The sequence below is a fragment of the Carcharhinus amblyrhynchos genome, chromosome 30, assembly GCF_965287045.1.
Source record: "Carcharhinus amblyrhynchos chromosome 30, sCarAmb.v2.hapA, whole genome shotgun sequence".
NCBI classification, from domain to species: Eukaryota; Metazoa; Chordata; class Chondrichthyes; order Carcharhiniformes; family Carcharhinidae; genus Carcharhinus; species Carcharhinus amblyrhynchos.
This window is the reverse complement of record NC_137353.1, coordinates 15,083,023-15,103,785: the sequence shown is the minus strand read 5'-3', so window position 1 is coordinate 15,103,785 and position 20,763 is coordinate 15,083,023. Positions and strand designations below refer to the sequence as shown.

The 20,763-nt window shown below is 40.8% G+C and overlaps 1 protein-coding gene across 4 annotated transcripts in view; it reads left to right on the top strand.

The window, feature by feature from the left end:
* The window catches only part of LOC145359990 (calmodulin-binding transcription activator 1-like), a 1,101,467-nt gene that overhangs the window by 29,324 nt on the left and 1,051,380 nt on the right, over positions 1 to 20,763 (top strand). For all 4 annotated transcript variants that reach the window (XM_080214885.1, XM_080214883.1, XM_080214884.1 and 1 more), the window contains exon 2: positions 17,429 to 17,547. In XM_080214885.1, the coding sequence (XP_080071011.1) occupies positions 17,429 to 17,547 (119 nt within the window). The remainder of the gene's footprint in view (positions 1 to 17,428; positions 17,548 to 20,763) is intronic.

The following is a 20,763-nucleotide window of genomic DNA, read 5'->3' as shown; positions in this document are numbered from 1 at the left end:
CGAATGTCAGAGTCTGAATGCCCGTGACCACTGAAGTGTTCGCCAACAGGAAGGGAACAGTCTTGCTTGGTGATTGTGGAGCGATGTTCATTCATCCGTTGTCATAGCGTCTGCATGGTCTCCCCAAATGTACCATGCTTCGGAACATCCTTTCTTGCAACGTATCAGGTAGACAACGTTGGCCAAGTTGCAAGAGTATTTACCGTGTACCTGGTGGATGGTATTCTCACGTGTAATGATGTCATCCGTGTCGATGATCTGGCATAAGAACGTAAGAAATAGGAGCAGGAGTAGGCCATCTAGCCCTTTGAGCCTGCCCCGCCATTCAATAAGATCATGGCTGATCTGAAGTGGCTCAGTTCCACTTTCCTGCTTTCTCCCTATAACCCTTAATCCCCTTGCCTGCCAAAAACCTATCTACCCGCGTCTTCAATATATTTAGCGAGGTAGCCTCCACCACTTCAATGGGCAGAGAATTCCAGAGATTCACCACCCTTTGAGTGAAGAAGTTCCTCCTCAACTCTGTTCTAAACTGCCCCCCCCCCCCCCCATCTTGAGGCTGTGCCCTCTAGTCCTGCTGTCTTTTCTGAGCGGGAAGAACCTCTCCACCTCTACCCTATCCATCCCTTTCATCATCTTATACGTCTCAATGAGATCCCCCCTCATCCTTCTAAACTCTAACGAGTACAAGCGCAGTCTGTTCAGCTTCTCCTCTTAGCTCAACCCCCTCAACTCCGGTATCAGCCTAGTGAACCTCCTCTGCACTCCCTCCAAGGCCAAAATATCCTTGCGCAAGTGTGGCGACCAAAACTGTACGCAGTACTCCAGCTCCGGCCTCACCAGTGCCCTGTACAGTTGCAGCAAGACCTCCCTACTTTTATATTCAATCCTCCTCACTATGAAGGCCAGCATCCCATTTGCCTTCCTGACCACCTGCTGCACCTGTCGGCTGGGTTTTTGCGACTCATGCACAAGGACCCCCAGGTCCCTCTGCACTGTAGCATGCTGCAGCTTTTCGCCCTGTAAGTAGTAGCCCTTCCTACTATTATTCCTACCAAAGTGGATAACCTCACTTTGGGAGGAAGTGATATGTTGAAGACTGAAGACGAACATCTCACCAGGGCCATCCCCACACCCCCACTTCTTGCTTTCAGACAACCACTCAACCTCAAACAGACCATTGCTCGCAGCAAACTACCCAGCCTTCAGGAGAACAGTGACCACAATACCACACAACCCTGCCACAGCAACCTCTGCAAGACATGCCGTATCATCGACACGGATGACATCATCACACGTGAGAATACCATCTACCAGGTACACGGTAAATACTCTTGCAACTCGGCCAACGTTGTCTACCTGATATGTTGCAAGAAAGGATGTTCCGAAGCATGGTACATTGGGGAGACCGTGCAGACGCTACGACAACGGGTGAATGAACATTGCTCGACAATCACCAGGCAAGACTGTTCCCTTCCTGTTGGCGAACACTTCAGTGGTCACGGGCATTCAGACTCTGACATTCGGGTAAGCATTCTCCAAGGAAGTGTGTTAGATTGCAGCTTCTGGAGGAGCGTGTAAAGGAGCTGGAGGTGGAATTAGAGGAACTCCGCATAATTCTGGAGGCGGAGGAGGACATCGAAAGGAGTTATAAGAAGATAGTCACTCCTAGAAATGAGTCTTGGGTCACTGCCAGGAAGAGGGGAATGAAGCAATTGGGGGGACAATCCCCTCGGGCTGTTCCCCTCCAAAATAGGTTTTCGGTCCTGGAGGCTACAGTTGAGGAGGAATCAACTGGGGATAACCAAAGGGAGCAGGTCTCTGGGGGTAAGCCTAGTGTGAAAGCTCAGGTGGTTAGGGGATGTAAGAGATTGGGCCTCGTGATTGGGGACTCTACAGTTAAGGGGACGGATAGGAGAGTCGGAAGTAATGGTAGGGACTCGGGGCTGGTGTGTTGCCTACCAGGGGCTGGGGTCCGGGATGTATCGGAAAGGGTATTCAGGACTCTTAGGGGAGAGGGAGATCAACCCCGAGTTATAGTTCATGTGGGGACGCGTGACATAGGGAGGTTAAAGGAAGGGGATATTAAGCAGAGATTTATGGAGTTGGGGTGGAAACTAAAGGCCACGTCTGATAGAGCGGTTATCTCCGGACTCTTGCCTGTGCCACGGGATAGTTTAGAGAGGAATAGAGAGAGGGAAAGTTTGAACTCGTGGCTGAGGGGATGGTGCAGGAGGGAGGGGTTCAGGTACTTGAGCAATTGGGGCTCGTTCTGGGGAAGGTGGGACCTCTATAAGAGTGATGGTCTACACCTGAATCAGAGGGGAACCAATATCCTGGGAGGTAAATTTGCTAAGGCTATGCAGGGAGGTTTAAACTGATTCAGAGGAGGGGCGGGATCCTGAGTAGAGGGGGTGAAAGTGAGGGGGGCATAGATGGGGACTGCAATGCACGGCATCGTGGGGCTGGGGCTGGGGCGGAGCAGGGTTTGAAATGCGTATACTTTAATGCGAGGAGTACTCGCAATAAAGTGGATGAACTTGCAGCGTGGATCAGTACCTGGGACTGATGTTGTGGCCATTTCAGAGACATGGATAGAGCAGGGTCAGGAATGGTTGTTGCAGGTCCCGGGGTTCAAATGCTTTAGTCGGAGTAGAGAAGGAGGTAGAAGGGGGGGAGAGGTAGCATTATTGGTCAAGGACTGTATCACAGTGTCAGAGAGGAAGTTTGATGAGGACTTGTCTGTTGAGGTAGTATGGGCGGAGATTAGAAATAGGAGAGGAGAGGTCACCCTGTTGGGAGTCTTTTATAGACCTCCTAAAAGTTCTAGAGAGGTTGAGGAAAGGATTGCGGAGACGATCCTGGTAAGGAGTGAAAGTAATAGGGTAATTGTTATGGGGGCCTTTAACTTTACTAATATTGATTGGAATTGCTATAGCTCGAGCTCGTTAGAGGGGTCAGTTTTTGTACAAAGCGTGCAGGAGGGTTTTTTGAGTCAGTATGTAGATAAGCCAACTAGAGGTGAGGCTATATTGGATTTGGTGCTGGGAAATGAGCCAGACCAGGTGCTAGACTTGGAAGTTGGTGTGCATTTTGGTGATAGTGACCACAATTCGGTTACGTTCACCTTAGTGATGGAAAGGGATAGGCATGAACCTCAGGCCAGTAGTTTTAGCTGGGGGAAGGGTAATTATGAGGCCATTAGGAGAGAATTAGGAAGCATAGGTTGGACTAGGAGATTACAGGGACTGGGAACGTCCGAAATGTGGAGTTTTTTCAAGGAGCAGCTACTGCGAGTCCGTGATAGGTATGTCCCTGTCAGGCAAGGAGGAATTGGTAGGGCTAGGGAACCGTGGTGCACTAAAAAAGTTGATTCGTTGGTTAAAAAGAAAAAGGAGGCTTATGTTCGGATGAGACTTGAGGGCTCGGGTAGTGCACTAGAAAACTTTAGATTGGCTAGGAGGGAGTTGAAGAGTGAGTTAAGAAGGGCTAAAAGAGGTCATGAGAAGACTTTGGCTGATAGGATTAAGGAGAATCCTAAGGCGTTCTATAGGTATGTCAAGAACAGAAGGTTGGTTAGGGCAAGATTAGGGCCAGTTATAGACAGCAGTGGGAAGTTATGTGTGGAACCGGAAGAGATTGGAGAGGCATTGAACCAATATTTCTCTTCGGTGTTCATGCAGGGGGACAAGAATATAGCTGAGGAGGACACTGGGTTGCAGGGGAGTAGAATAGACAGTATTACAGTTGATAAGGAGGATGTGCTGGATATTCTTGAGGGATTGAAAATAGATAAGTCCCCTGGTCCGGATGGGATTTACCCTAGGATTCTCTGGGAGGCAAGAGAAGTGATTGCAGAGCCTCGGGCTCTGATCTTCAGGTCGTCGTTGGCCTCCGGTATAGTACCGGAAGATTGGAGGTTAGCGAATGTTGTCCCATTGTTTAAGAAGGGGAACAGAGACTTCCCCGGGAATTATAGACCGGTGAGTCTCACTTCTGTTGTGGGCAAGGTTTTAGAAAAAATTATTAGGGATAGGATTTATAGTTATTTGGAGAGTAATGAATTGATTGGAGATAGTCAGCATGGTTTTGTGGAGGGTAGGTCGTGCCTTACTAACCTTATTGAGTTTTTCGAAAAGAGGTGGATGGGGGTAAGGCAGTTGACGTGGTATATATGGATCTTAGTAAGGCGTTTGATAAGGTTCACCATGGTAGGCTTCTGCAGAAAATGCAGATTTATGGGATTGAGGGTGATTTAGTTAATTGGATCAGGAATTGGCTAGCAGATAGGAGACAGAGGGTGGTGGTTGATGGTAAGTATTCGTCATGGAGTTCGGTTACAAGTGGTGTGCCTCAGGGATCTGTTTTGGGGCCACTGCTGTTTGTAATTTTTATAAATGATCTGGATGAGGGTATAGTTGGGTGGATTAGTAAATTTGCTGATGACACCAAAGTCGGAGGTGTGGTAGATTGTGAGGAAGGGTGTCATAGTTTGCAGGAAGACTTGGACAGGTTGCAGAGCTGGGCCGAGAGGTGGCGGATGGAGTTTAATGCGGAGAAGTGTGAGGTAATTCACTTTGGTAGGAATAACAGATGTGTTGAGTATAGGGCTAACGGGAGGACTTTGAATAGTGTGGATGAACAGAGGGATCTAGGTGTATGTGTACATAGATCCCTGAAAGTTGGGAATCAAGTAGATAGGGTTGTTAAGAAGGCATGCGGTGTCTTGGCGTTTATTGGTAGGGGGATTGAATTTAGAAGTCGCAGCGTCATGTTGCAACTGTACACAACTCTGGTGCGGCCGCACTTGGAGTACTGTGTGCAGTTCTGGTTCCCACATTACAGGAAGGATGTGGAGGCTTTGGAGAGGATGCAGAGGAGGTTTACCAGGATGTTGCCTGGTATGGAGGAGAGGTCCTATGAGGAGAGACTGAGGGATTTGGGGTTGTTTTCGCTGGAAAGAAGGCGGCTAAGAGGGGATCTTATTGAAACATATAAGATGATTAGAGGTTTAGATAGGGTGGACAGTGATAGCCTTTTTCCTCGGATGGAGAAAGCTAGCACGAGGGGGCATGGCTTTAAATTAAGGGGGGGTAGTTATAGGACGGATGTCAGGGGTAGGTTCTTTACCCAGAGGGTGGTGAGGGATTGGAATGCCCTGCCTGCTGCGGTTGTAAATGCGCCTAGTTTGGGGGCGTTTAAGAGATCCGTGGATAGGTTTATGGACGAAAGGGGATTGGTTTAGGTTAGTGGGTCGTTGTTTTTTAACTGGTCGGTGCAACATCGTGGGCCGAAGGGCCTGTTCTGCGCTGTAATGTTCTATGTTCTATAAGGCAACCTTCACTACACACGACAGCGCAGAGTCGCTGAGCAGAGACCGATAGCCAAGTTCCGCACACGAGGACGGTCTCAACAAGGATCTTGGGTTCATGTTGCACTATCTGTAACCCCCGTGACTTGCCTGGGTTTGCAAAACCTCACTTACTGTACTGTCTGGAGACAATACACATCTCTTTAACCTGTGCTCAGTGCTCCTTCCACTCACATTGTCGGCCACTTTAAGACTTGAACAGCAGGTTAGGTGTAAAGATTCGCATTCTAATCAGTAATCTGTAAACTGTCTGTGCTTTATATGCTCTGTCTGAGGCCAGAACTCTCCATTCACCTGACGAAGGGACTAACCCAAAAGCTAGTGAGTGTAGTATCAAATAAATCGGTTGGACTTAAACCTGGTGTTGTCAGACATTTTACTGTGTTGACCTGAGTGTTCCATCTTTGTTGTATTTCTGAAATTGGCTTACTTGATTTAATGTACTAGGTGATATCGAAAGTAAATAATTCAGATTTTTGAAATTTGTTTTGTTGGTCAGTACATGTGCACTTTTCTGAAAGTATCAATGCTATTTGGAAATAAATACAAAAAGTGGAAATCGTTGCTAAATGACTTTTTGAAGCAAGTCAATCTTTAACTATTCTTGCTATTGGATAGTTTTTGGCGATTTTAACTTTCTAACTGACATTTATTACATAGTTTAAAGTTGATGAAGCTAGCATTTCCCTGGCAGTTATTGGAAGCAAAACACTTTGGGTGTTCGATGATTTCTATGTTGCTCAGCAGAACCCAATGATCTGGAAGGTCACATGTTAAACTGCTTGATTCTCACAAACTTTATTTACCTGAACTCAGGAACTTTAGGGAGTTTCTTGTCTAGGTAAGAAAATTTTACCCAGAATTTCTGTTCCTGTTGCTACCTGGTGGCTCCTGCTGAAAGGTGCACGTGCATGTGTGTGGACATCTGGTCAGGTTTGGATTTTCCTTACAGTGCAGAAGGAGCTATTTGGCCATTCGAGTCTACACTGACCACAATTCCACCCAGCTGCTATCCCTGTAGCCCCACGTATTTACCCTGCCAGCCCCTCTAACACTTAGTGGCAATTTAGCATGAGCAATTAACCTAATCTGCACATCTTTCGACTGTGAGAGGAAACCGGAGGAAACCCATGTGGACACGGCGAGAACGTGCAAACTCTACAAAGACAGTGACGCAAGTTGGGAATTGAACTCTGGTCCCTGGCACTGAGGCAGCAGTGCCTCCTGCTCACAAATGACTTTCCAACTCCATGTAAGATTTTGAACGAGTTAAAATCCCACCTTTTTTTTCTAGTTGCTGATGAGAGCAATGACTGGGCAATACAGGAGAAAACTGGTAAAGTAAAAACTTAATTTGTTTATATACTAAATGCACCAGACAATTAGTAACCTTGATTGAAAAAGATCAAATTTGACTCTTTGTTTCATCTATGATTTATAGTGGTAGGGGTTGAGCTACTTCTGATTATATACTATCAGATAATACACACTTAGGTAGTGCTTTTCATACTGAAATATAAAATATTTTCCACAGTGACTTAGAAGGTGTAACTATTATTGTTTTGGCAGCAATTTTATATTAAGGATTTTATTCCAAATTGACTTCAGAGTTTGAAGAATTTGGAACCTGAATCCACGCTGTATTCTGCAGGGAAATGTGCAAATGCTTAGGAATTTGCTTTATGCTTTTCATTAACTAAACACTTGAATCTGCTTAATAGCCAAGCACAGGTATCATATTTTTATATTCAGATCCATGTGAAGATTGAGACTTCAAATTTGAGTGTATTAAGTAGATATTTTTCATCAATCATAAAACAATAATTAACAAGTGGTAATGGAGATGCAAATATTAAAAAAAATAAAAATTTGAAGAAAGTAATAGGATAGATGATTTCACTAAGTGGCTATCTTTTGGAGGACTTGAACACATGATCTAAGATGACTCTCCAGTGAATTATTAATGAAATATTGTATTGTCAGAAGAGTCACCATTTGAATGAGACACTCAAATGATAATGGAATCCTGACTCAAAGATGTTATAGCAAAACTTTGAGAAACTGAAAAGTTAACACAGAATAATCAGCATGGATTGCAAAAGGAAATGTTATATTTGACCAAACTTTCTGAATTATTTTGAAAAATTACCAGAAAGAATTATTAAGGGTAAGGTAGCAAGCATCTTGTGTTTGCATTGCCAAAAAGCCTTTAAGGTATTGCATAATAACTAGGGTCAGCATAGATGGGATCAGAGGACATATAGCAGAATGGACAGCAAGCTGATGACCAAACAGAGGGAGTAGGTGTTGAAGGTATTACTCAGTCTGGTAAATGGTGGACACAAAACTGAAAATGTTGGAAAATCTCATCAGCTCTGACAGCACCCCGGCAGAACCATTTGAATGTCAAACAAGCTTGCTGTTCCAGAAATCTTAGATGGCCCTTCGTCAGAGCTGAGAGCAAAGAAAATCTGACGAGATTTATGCTCAGGGTGAGGGGAGGCTGGGGGTGTGTAATTGGACAAAGGAAATCTAAATGATGATAATGAAGGCTGAGAAAGGTGCAAAATTGCCTCACTTCCTCCAAATAGCAATATCTGTTACATGTTTGCAGTATTTTGCTTGTATTTTAGTGGTAAATAGTGGAAATGGTTTTCCAGAACATTCAGTGTTGGTACCATTGCCATTCCATATTTACATAAATTTATTTGAACTCTTGAATTACAAGTACAGCTTCAAAATTTGCAGGTTTCAGCAAGTTGGATGTAATTAGAATAAAGGAGGTTTAAAATCCAGTAAGTTGCGATAAACTTATAGAATGAGTGTGTATTTGGTGCATGAACTTCAATGAGAAATTAAATAATACGTTTTGATAAAAATGAGGAAGCCACATACTCTCTGGAAAATGTGTCTAAATAAAGCAGAGGAACAGAGGGGTCAAGAGGTAAAGATATATAAATCATTAAAAATAGCAATGCAGATTATATCACTAAAACCAGCAACACTGAAGTCATACTGGTCTCCATATTATTGAAAGGATATTGAGGCACTGGAGAAGGTACAAAAAAAGCTACGATAATACCAGAACTGAGACCTATCAGAAAAGATTGAACAGGCTACGATTCTTTTCTTTTCTAGAAAAGAGAAGGCTGATGGGTGACCTGATGGTTACTACTTCTGTGGTTCTAATGCATTTACACCCTTATTTAATGTAAATGCATTAGTAGCTCCAAGAAGGTTTACTAACCTAATACTAGGTTAACTTATGAGGAAAGATTGGTTATAGGCTTGTATCTGCTGGAGTTGGGAAGAGTAAAAGACAGCTTGATTGAAGCATATGAAGTTCTGAGGAATCTTGACAGGGTGAATGTGGGGGATATGTTTTGTGGGAGAATCTAGAACTAGGGTCATTATTTACAAAGAAGGGGTTGCCCATTTAAAGTGGTGATCGTTTTTCTCTGAGAGCAGAGATACTTTGGAACTCCCCTCTCAAAAGGCAGTAGAAGTAGAGTCTGAATGTTTTCAAGGCAGAAGTAGATTCTTCATGAGCAAAGGAGTGAAGGGTAGGTGGGAGGTTATAGTCAGATCAGTCATGATCACGGCAGGCTGAGCTCAAAGGTGGAGTGGTCTACTCTTCCTCCTGGTTTGCATGTTCTGTGCCTCGAGTGGTCTGGCCAGCAATGCCATGATCTCCAACAGGGGTGGGGTGAAGAGTCAGGTCCCAAATCCATCCAACCAGGCTTCCCATGGATTCTGAGATGCTGTGGCAAGATGTTGTAGTCTGAAGCTGTGAATTGTGAGGGTAGAGATTCCGATTTTCTTTCCATCACGTGTTGACCAGGAATATCCCCCACTCTTACTGCCTGCAATTGGCATGTGTTGGAGTATCAACTTGCAAATCCTTCCAAATGTTGGGCCTGCTATGAATGCATTTTCCTTAGCCAACAGGTTCTGGAGTGGGACTTGAATCTAGAGTTCCTGGCAAGGACATTACCAATGTGCTGCACAAGACCACAAAAGTAATTACCAATAAATCAAATGGAGAAGTTAGGCAAAGTTTATTTATCTGGAGAATGGGGAGTAATTAAAACTTGTCGCCTTACTTCAAAGAGAAGCAAGATGAGCACCTCGGAGGGAAAAGACAAGGAATAGAAAGGTATGCTGACAGATCACTTGAAGAAGGTTGAGAGAAGGCACGCATGGAACATAAGCACCAGCAAGAACCTGTTTTGATACTTTATAATATATTTAGCTGTTCTGATGGAATCATTGTGGCATAGAAAGAGGCCACCAAGTCCACAACGTTTCACTGTAGTCCTGCAAGTTTATTTCCCTCAAGTGCCCATTCAATTTTCTTTGGAATCGTTGGCGATCTGTGCTTCTACCAGCCTTTGTAGGCAGCAAGTTCCAGGTCATTGTCACTTGCTGTGTTTGGGGGAAAAAAACATTTCTCACCTTCCTTCTGTGTCCGAAAATCAGTGTTTTTCCCAAGTATTTGTCTGATCAACTAATAGGAACTTTTTTTTTACCAGAAATAAACCTGTCATAATTTTGTACAGCTCTGAAAGATCTCCTATCAATCCCCTTTGCTCCAAGGAGAATAACCCTACCTTCTCCATCCTAATGTTGTAGTTAAAAAGTTCTCATTGCTGGCACGTCTGTTGCACACTTGTGGGGACACTTGCATCCTTCCTAAAGTGTGGTGACCAATATTTTTTGCCTAACCAGAGCATTATAAATGTTCAGCTGAATTTCCCTTTCCTCCTTGTAGCTACTAGGAATGTTCTAAAACCTTTTCTTTAATAAGGTTGTCACATTTGTCATTTTCAATCCTTTGACACCTATCTCACTTTCAGGAAGATTGCAAAATTACGACAAACTTTTTTTTATTACCATCCCCACATCCTTTAGTAACCAAGGATGCAAACCATCCAGATCGAATGGCTTATCCACTCTCAGCCTATTTGTCGTGGATATGGCTTGACGATCCCAAGACAGCATTTGAAAAGGTTCACCTGGACAAATAACCCTCTCAGCCCTTAACCAATACCATAAAAACAGTCTAATGGATATTCCATTTCATTTGTTCCTTATACAACATCACTCCTGCAGAAGAATGGCCTGTAACTGTACGTGAAGTATTTTGAGATGTTTCTCAGAGACCTTATGTGGCACCATATTTAAGTTCTTTCTGACTGGATGCCACTTTGACACTTCACTGTATTTTTCTTTCCTGAGCCCACCTCTTCCCAACCTCCCTATCCCTTCTCAAGGAACTAATTCATGCTTTTGAATGGCTTCACAAAAGCTGGGCTTTTTAATCATCAAAGGCAAGTGTGATCCTGTCCTCCTTTCAAGTTTCTCGCACCCTTCTACCTGCCTGAAAGGCCGTGAGCTACCTGTTGGGTACTCTGATTTATTTCCCCAATCCCTTTCTAGTTTCCTAACCAAAGTCCAGATCCTGCCAGCATATTTTAAGATCCATAAATTCAGCATAAACCAGACCCAAGTGGAGATAAAACTGGTATACGCAATCTATTAGTCAATTATTGTCACATTCTTGATTGTTGATTTCAAAACCTGGAGTAAATGCTGTTGCTTGAGGTCATGGCTAATTCCTGCTTCTAGTTTCTATGTTTACAGATGGCTTTTTTTTCACAAATAAGTGCATGAGATTTCGCCTCATGCCCTGACCAATACTTACTTCTCAGCTAATGCCAGCAAAGTAAATTGTGATAATTTATCTCATTGTTGCTTGTAGAGTCTTGTGCATATATTGGCTGCTGCATTTGTGTAAATTATAATTGTAACTACTATTAAGCCTGCATTTTATTGGATGAGAAATACTTTTGGGCATCGAGACGAAGAAATGTGTAAAAATGCAAGTTATCTTTCAATTTCATTTAAAAGATGCCATCCCTGATAATGTAGCATTCCTTCACTATAGAAATGCAAGTTAGATTAGGTGCTTAATTCAAGCATGTCAGTTTTTCTTAACCTTTGTGTAGAGTGAATGTCCAGTTGTTTATTGAACCCAGAGAAAAAGCAACGATTTTGTGATCACTCCAATGCACAAATTATTCAGCTATGCTATATTTGGTTTCTGCACGGAAGGCGTTTTATTTTTAGTTATGGTTGTCACACTTGTCATTGATTAAAATGATTAATTCAATGGATGTGTTAAGGCATCCTCATTGAAAATTTAAATTTATTGGTGGTTAGTTGCAATACTGTAAGACAGCTGCATATGTTTGTATGGAACATTTGAGTAAGAGAGTAAGTTAGCTAGAATTTTTTATGTATGCAAAGCATGATATCATGAAGATTTCATTTGTTGGCCTGTTATGCTTGTGAATTTTGCCTTTTTGTACTTGATTTTGCTTTTTATTGTCTTTGGATTCGTATAGGGATATATTTCAATGAGTATGGTATTCTTATGATACCACGCCCAAAGTGACATTCTTCATGGGTAGCCATGAGTGTCAGTTTGATATTTGAAACAGGTGTCCAGGGATAGATTGGAGCATCACAGCCAAGCTGTTTTCAAATGATGTCTTTATAGATTTGCAATTAGCATCACTGGTTTGTTTTCTTTTACTCTTTGGAAGTGGACGTCATAGCCCAAGTATCATTTTTTTCCAATTACCAGTTCCCTTGGAAACATTAAAAGTTACCACTTAGTGTGGGACTGGAGTCATAGAAACTGGACAAGCTATGGGTGGCAGGTTTACTTTTCTGAAGAGTTTTGATAAACTCAGTTGGGGTTTCAAGACAGTCCAGAAGCTCTCATGATTGTTTTCCTGAACCAGCCCATAAATTACTAATTTTATTTGAGCCAACTGTCATAACTTTCAGAGAGGGGATCTGAGCTGTGGTGATAGTGTAATGAATAGGTTGCTGTAATTTCCAGGACGATGAACCCTGTGCATCACCTTGTGCTTCAGTTTCTTTGCCGTATCCCAGGAGCATTGAGATTAATCATAGTCCCCTACCCGATCTGAGATAGGCTCACCTTGGTTCATGGATTGAACTTGAAATATTCCAGATCCACAATGCTCAAAATCAAATAATGTTGTATTTATACCAGAGTTAGTAGTGGCACTGTTCTAATAATTACTTTATGGAATTTTGATGATGCAGTTCCATTGTTCTATGAGCATGGAAGATGAAGACAAAATAAGAAGAAAAAGCTATGAGAGGTATCATTTTTTATAGAACGCTGTAAAATATTATCAGACTTAGACAAGTTTTTGCCATAGCTTTAGTTGCAGAAGTATTTTCAAATTAGGTTATTGGAATATTTTCCATCAGTAGCAAATCTGTTTGTTAGTTGCAAAGTAAATTCCCTTCTGCCAATTTCTGAAGCAAGTTATCAGTGATAAGGCATTCTCCTGTATAATTCATGCAGATTCAGATCTTTGAATAACATTTAATTGGAAATTAAACTTTTGAAAATATCAAGTCATTTTTTTGCATAGTTATAAAAAGGTAAGTGGGGAAAGCATACTTTAAATTTGTTTTTATGTTTGCATCAAACCATTTAATGGTATTCAGTGCTTAAGAGATACTCCTATGGGGCTAACTGATAAAATGAATAAATGGTTTGCGTTTCTCCTCCTTAAATCAAGCTCATACAGACGGGATGGAAGTCTTCCTGGTCTATTGGATGCAAGGGTGCTATGTAAAATGAATTTGAACAGTTGTAAAGTGGTTGCTGATGGATATGGACAAGCCTCTACCAGTTCTGAACTGTATTATCCAGCAAAGACATGGAGGGGTAAGGGCTGATTTAATTAAGGGGTATAAGATTGTGAGAAGCCGAGATAGAATAGACAGGAAAGATCTGCTTTTGCCCAGTGGAAAGGTCAATTATCAGGGGGCACAGAGTTAAGGTGATTAGTCAGAGGATTAAAGAGGACATCAGGAAGAAAATATTTACCCAGAAAATGGTAGATGTCTGAATTCGTTGGTTGAAACCCTAATCTCATTTAAAAGCTACCTGGGTCTTAAATAAAATGCTGTGATCTGCAAGGCTGCAAACTAGGCACTAAAAGGTGAGATTAGAATGGGCATCTAGTTTTTCTTTAGCTTCATTTGAAGCAATTTTTAAAAGCAGCATCTCAGCCTTTTGGCGAAGATGCACATGAGATCAAGCCTTGGAGGAGGTGCAATGCCTACTCCAGTCAGCCTGGATCATGTAGATCGAGCCCAAGACAGGAGATGAGAGCCCTGTCTTGTCAGCTTGGATCAGGAATGTCTCACTTGTTGAGACTCTGAATTGGACTTGATTTGATTGAATTGGATAAATAATTTTTAAAAAAAATCTAGTTTTTTCTTTTAGCCATTGCAACTGGGTTGAATAGCCTCTTTCTCTGCCATAACCTTTTTATAGTTCTACGGATTATGTATGTGGAAATCACATTGTGATCAAGGTATTAGAGTAAAGGAAACTTAATCTGTTATGCTCCTGTTTTGGGAATGCTTCATAGCGCAATATATTGGAACTTTTTACTCTGCAACTAACATATGGTGTCCTTTAGTAGAAGTGCTTGATGCTAATATTGGGTGCTGAAATGGAAAATATTCCCAAAATCATCACCAAAATACTGGTCCAAATTTATGCTGTTGAAGGAAATAAATCTATGTGGGAGCTCATGTTATTGTTACCAACAACATTTTGAGAGACTTATTTTAGCACATTGTTCTAAGAAAGTTGCTTGTTGACAGTAGCGAATGACTACAAAATCTTATCACTTTTAAACTTTAAAGGGGTGTAATGTCTTGAATAGCTAAGACTTGAATGATTCAAAACTATTGAAATATTTAGATAAGAGGCATAGAGTGATAGATCATTAACTTTGACTTCTGATGATGTCTCAAATCACAAAAGCTTTAAACTTGCTGACAGCTACTTATTGTTCTTCATACTATATAGTCTGCTTTAAGTTTGTTTTTCTTTTTAACCATGGTATGGTGGAAATGCTGAGCATAGTAAAGGTGTAGTAATTTAGATGAAAGGGTACACATTTATCATGTGATGCCTCAGACTTTCAGCTTCTTCATAGTGGAGTAATGCAAGATTTTTTTAAAAAACAGTTTGCCAGGAAATACACTACACAAGATAATCAATACCTGGAAGTGAGTTACAAGGCGGTAATTTAATGGAGAGATTCAGTAATTGTTTATAATAGTAACCTGAACTATGAGATTAAATTACTGCATCCAAACTCCCTGGATGGCTCAGGTGGTAAAACCAGCATGTAACTGAGCCATTAGAGCACAAGGTCCCAAGTCTAATTCCTGGTCTGTACTGAGCGAGCTGATGTCAGCTGTAATGTCAGTTGACATGATATAATTGGCCTCCCAGCCCCTGACCTACAGCTGCAAAATCAGCCATTGTTTCTGTTTCAGATCCCAATTTCATAGAATCATAGAAACCCTACAGTGCAAAGCAGGCCGATTGGGCTCATCGAGTCTCCACCAACAACCATCCCACCAAGACCCTATCCCCATAATCTCACGTATTTACTCCACTAATCCCCCTAACTAATGCATTACTAAATCTCAGCAAATTTTAAACTTGCATTTTGTAAAATCTGTGGAAGTTCAATCTATAGACATTTTGTTTAGCACCATATTCATCTTTCCTTCTCCCAACTTTCCTGTAATATTCTAACTGACTAGGGACTGTGGATTTTGTGCCTATTAGATTGAAACTAATGCAAATCGGGTTTTATTGAAATAAATAATCCCTGCACTAAGGGGCAATTTAGCATGGCCAATGCACTTAACCTGCACATCTTTGGACTGAGGGGAAATCAGAGCACTGGGGGGAAACCCATGTAGACACAGGGAGAACGTGCAAACTCCAATTAGACAGTGACCCAAGCCGGGAATTAAACCCAGGTCCTAGGAGCTGAAAGGCAGCAGTGCTAACTGCTGTACCACCATGCTTTATTGATTCCTGCTAGTAAGAGCATGTGTGGAAAAGGGCAATGACAAAATTGGTTGGTTGTGTTCGTCATGTGGTCAAATAGCTTTAGTAGTCATCATCACCTAGGCTCATATGTGAAGAATGACTAGTCTAATTACTGTACTTTTGTCTAACTTGTAGCCCAGTAATGAATCAAGACTTAATGGGAGGAGAAAGAAGATCTTTTGAGAAAACATTTCCATTTTCTTGCATGTTGTAATATTTATATGGTGGCATTTTGTGAGTGAGTTTACAAATATTTAATAATATCTGCCTTCGATGTCATAATGATTAAAACTTCCCTAATAAAGAGGTAAACATCCTGTAATGATATTACAGTCATTAAATTATAATTTTGTCATCAATTACTAGAAAACTCCAGCAACAATACTTGTTTTAAAATGAGAAACCAAGCTGAAAGGCCAAGGTACCATCATGTAGAACACTGCCAGAGTTGTAAAATTGAAGATTAATTGAAGCTGAAAGTATAGAGGGAGTAAGAGGCAATTTAAAAAATATATATTCTGGCAACCATCCCAGGACACTGGAGCATCCTTGAGAGACTTCCTGCCTATGCTGTTATTTTCCCAGGTGATCCAAGATCTACAGTATATGCTATTGTGTAATTATTTAACAGCCATTTCTTTTACTTGAAGTGCTTGGTGTTTATGCAGAACTGATTTGTGGAAAAGCTTCTATTTGTGACTAGAAAACTGAGAAGTTTTATTACAATTCCAAAGTTAAATAATCACAATGATGCCAGTCTACCCAAAATGCTTTGCATGAATGAAAGGGTATTCCCCAGATGATGGAAACAGCACAGTAATACAAACGCGTTTATGAACACTGCAATGCAGAATTAGAACAGTTAGAGGGCTGTTTCTACGTCTGAAAATGAAATTCATAAATTTCTACTGTTGTATAATTTTAATTTTGGCTTGGAGAATACACTTCTTGCTTGGAATCAAAATTTGCAGTTCTTCTTTGCGTAAATATGTTCTATATCTGAGTAGGACCATTGATAAACCATATGCACAGTGTTCTGTAATACTGTGTGATATGATTTCTGGTCTCTTGAGTTAATTGATTGCTGCCAGAAATAGAGATGCTACAATTGGCCTCTGTGTCCCTGGGATTAGGAAGTTAAAAATTGTCTGAGACTTGTGTTTTTGAACACCATCTGGTAATCTCTTCTGATGCAATTTTTGGGGCAGTCAAAGGGGACTGGATCAAGTTTAGCTGTGATGCTTGCATTGTTGAATAGCTTGCTGAGATGGGTTTTAGGACAGGCTGTCTAGATTTGTAGTAGTAGTGGAAGGACTACTTCAGTGAAGTGATGGAAGGTGTCTGGCACACAACTGTACCTCAACAAGAGTGAGCACCTTCAGTAGAATAGAAAGAAAAATATTTGCGTTTACATACTGTACTTTATTCATCCCAGTCCTCAGCCAGTGAAATACTTCTGTTTTGAAATTTAGTCACTGACTGTAGTGTTTTACTACAACTTTTGCATTGTAAGACTAGACCAACAACAGTGTGTGAACAAAATACAGTAAAGTGGCTGAGTGATGTGGCCAACTCATGGTAAGAACTCAACTGTTCTTTTCCAAATAGTATAAGGAACTTCAGCCCACTTGAGAGGGTAGTTGAGCCCTTGATTCAGTGTCTCGTTTGAAAGATGGCACCTTTGGTAGCACACCTTTTTCCTTCAGTACTGCACTGCTGTTAGCCTAGGTTATGTGATCAAATATCGAGTTGGATTTTGACATTGGCCAATGCTGACATTTAGGATGGCAGAAACTTTGGTGGTTGGGATGGGGTGGAAAAGAATGTAACTAGCCCCTTTTTGTAATCAATCATTTATCTAAGGGATAGAATAAATTGTATTTAATAATCTAAGAACTGAGAAAAATATTTCACATTTGAGTTGCACCAATCATGTTATTTCTTCCTCAGATGTTTAAAATTTCTTCCTGACCTCTTTTTACCGTAAAATTTTTAACTTGTACTTGTTTTTCTTAATGTTTCATTGATCATAAGTTTCTGAATCAATTAATAATTTATACCATTTCACTTCGTTTCAGATGATCATGGAAACAGCAATGGCAGTCATGTGAAAATATTTTTGCCCAAGAAGTTACTCGAATGTCTACCGAAATGCTCTGCTTTACCAAAGGAAAGACACCGCTGGAACACAAATGAGGTACTGTGAAGTGTTAGTTTTATCTGACTCTGTCCAATTGTAAGTGGCCTTGTAATATTTCAGGAATTGTTTTTCTAGCTGGAAGCTTTGCTTCAAATTGGGCAGTTGCTTTTGTAAGAATGGCAAGTGAAAGAGGTAGTATCTAAACAAGTGGTTTGATTTCTATAAAGAGCAGAAAAAGATTATAAGTTTGGATGTGAGCAGGGAAGCTTCACAAGTGGAAACACTTTGGAACCAGTGCAATTTTTTAAAACTGGGAGCTCAGCTAACCAAGACCTGAATATGCATATACATTCATCCATAACTACAAATGCAGGTAATCTGTTTGCGTGTTCTGCTAATGATCTTTCACTGTTCATCAAGAAGTGTACAAAAATGGCTCTGGATGCTGAGTAAGCGCTTTTTCTACCCTGAGTGAATTTCTTCTTTCCGTTGCTTCGGTGACCTAGCTGGTACTCCATCATGAAAATACTTTTGAATCAGGGTTCTAATAATAATCCAGAATGTTGTCTGTACAGAATGTGATCTTCAAAGGTTATCATAGTTCCCTTGAGGCTTTTATTTGGGAATGTTTTGGAAATGCAGTGCCAAGTTCTTTAGATTGAGATAATGTGTTGGCAATTCCATTTAGGCTGGCCTGCTTTTAGTTCCAAAGCATTACTTTCCTGATTTTCCTCACCAGCATATAGATGTTCCTGGTATTAAGGATGACTGCATTAGCAAAAGTCTCTCAGGTCCCTGATGACCTGTGAACTGAATATACAAACCTTACTGATTTGTTGCATTGGATAGAGCTTTAGGATGTTCCTGTTGGAGTTAGTTGGCATTTACTGATTTTCTTACAAAGTAGGAATGGATTTCTGGAGTAACTATCTGTGGATTGTTCTTACAATTTTTTTGGGGGTTTTTTGAAAATTTGATAAAAGAATCTTGCACTTGGAAAATTATTAGTTATGTTGGATAACTGAATCAAGCCTGGAAAAAAAGGGGAGGTTGGAGTATACTTATATATTGAATGGAATTTCTGAATGGATTTGATATTGATTATCACAAGCATATGCAGCACTTGATAAATATTAAGACTTTAATTTTCATAAGGATTATCTAATTTTTACTGATGTATACATTTGTCTATGCATCTATGATTGAGAAAGCATAGTTGATTAAACCTGGCTTCAGTAATGTACTGATTGGTCATTTGTTCATCCTGTTATTTTAAGAAAGGGCGTCAAATTAAAGTAGCAGTTCTCTTAATAGGTTGTTGTAAGTGTTATAATTTGATTATAAAACACCCCAAGTTTACCTATCCTTTCACTGATTTTATAGTTTGTAGCCGAGGTGTTAGCAAAGCTGTTATATATCTTTTAAAAAAATGTGGCATATGGTGTGTTTTAAGATAGATTGGGATAAATGATTGCATTGTTAGTCTCATGGTTTAATTTGTGTGTTCAGAGGTTGTGATTTGAAACTGCAGCTGACTGCTGAAAAGAATTGCATGAGTAATCTGGTGACAAATATTTACCTTTGCTGCAGGGTAAACCTGAACCTCAGTAAAATACTATTTAAAATGAAGGTGCTGAATCCTCCAATACAAAGCTAAGTACTATGGATTATGAAAATCTGAAATAAAAACAGAAAATACTGGAAATGCTCAGTCAGATTTTGATACAGAATCCGTAGAGAGAGAAACAGAATTAACGTTTCACTGGTAACCTTTCATCAGAATGGGACTCAATACCTGAAAACCATGCTGCCAGTGGCATGGTGAAAAAAGTTGGCAGGGACGAGCCCTAGAGATGGGGGGAAATATAGAGTTAATGGATGGTTTTGGGGCCAAAGCAGGTCAAAACGATAGAAAAGGACAAGGCCTTAGTTGGATTTGATCAGGAAGGTGAGAGTTTTAAAATTGATTCATTAGGAAACAGGGAATAATGAAGTTTCTTCAGCATTGTTGTAATCGATTAGTGACATTTGGTGTCAGTTACGATACAGCAAACGGTATTTGGGTGAACTGAAGTTTATGGAGGGTAGAAAGCTGGAGATTGGCTGGAGGGCATTAAAATAGTTGCTGCCAAGGGTAACAAATACATGGATAAAGGTTTCAAGAGCAGGTGTGCTGAGGCAGAGACAGTGATGGGCAAAATAGAAATAGGACTTTTGACGATGGATTGGGGGGCAAAATGTCAACTTGAAAGCAGTCTGTTTCAGCCTAAAGCAGCAGCCAGGAGAGGGTTGATATAGGTGGCTAGGGAACATAGTTTGTAATAGGAGCTAACGACAATAGCTGTAGCCTTCCCAATCTTTGGTTCTCTAGCTACAATTTATTCTAAAGGTATTCTGATGATAAGCAAATGGAAGTTTTCAGTTGCCATTCAAGTTGTCCTTGTTAATCATCACAAGCTGTTGTGTAGCAGAAACCCCTTGGATCCTTGGTTCAAATAGATTAATCAAAATAAAACCTCAAGGGCCATTTGAAGATTTGCCAGTTAGGAATTTTCATCTGGGGGAGAAAAAAGTCTGAAACAGGCCAGTGTGATAAAATTTGGCATATCTTAACGTCTTAGCAAGGTAGAGAATATAAATCTCGTTGGGTTATTTTCTAGAGCCAACGGACGTACCCAATTCCGCTGAACTGGTATGTGGCATTATGGTTCAGACAAAAGGAAATCAATGAGGTGACCTAGAAGAGTCCAAAGAAACTCAAGTGTTCATAATGCAGAAGGATGGATGATCTTTATCTCTCTGAAAATTCTAGTCCATAATTCATGGCTCTTAGAACAACTTCTAGCTTTTGCACATTCCCGCTTGGGGTACAAGTTCCAATCCCTAACCATTTAGTTGGGGTGTCATGTATTTTTGTTTGCATCATGGAGTGTTAGTGTTGCTGACAAGGATAGTCTTTATTACTGACCCCAATTTCCTTCATGAAGATGGTGTAAAGTCACCTTGAATTGCTGCAGTCCATGTGGTACACAAACATCCACATGATGTTCAGGAGGAAGTTCCAAGATTTTGACATGACAGTCATGAGAGAATGATGACAGTTCCAAGTCAGGATCATATATGACTTAGGGCAGATCTTGCAAATAGTGGTGTTCCTATGCGTCTGCTGCCATTGTCCTTTCAGGTGGTAGAAATTGTGGGGATTTGGAATGTTGTGTCAAAGGGGCCTTGGTAAGTTGCTGCAAGTAAGTGCAAACAACCTCTAGTTATGTT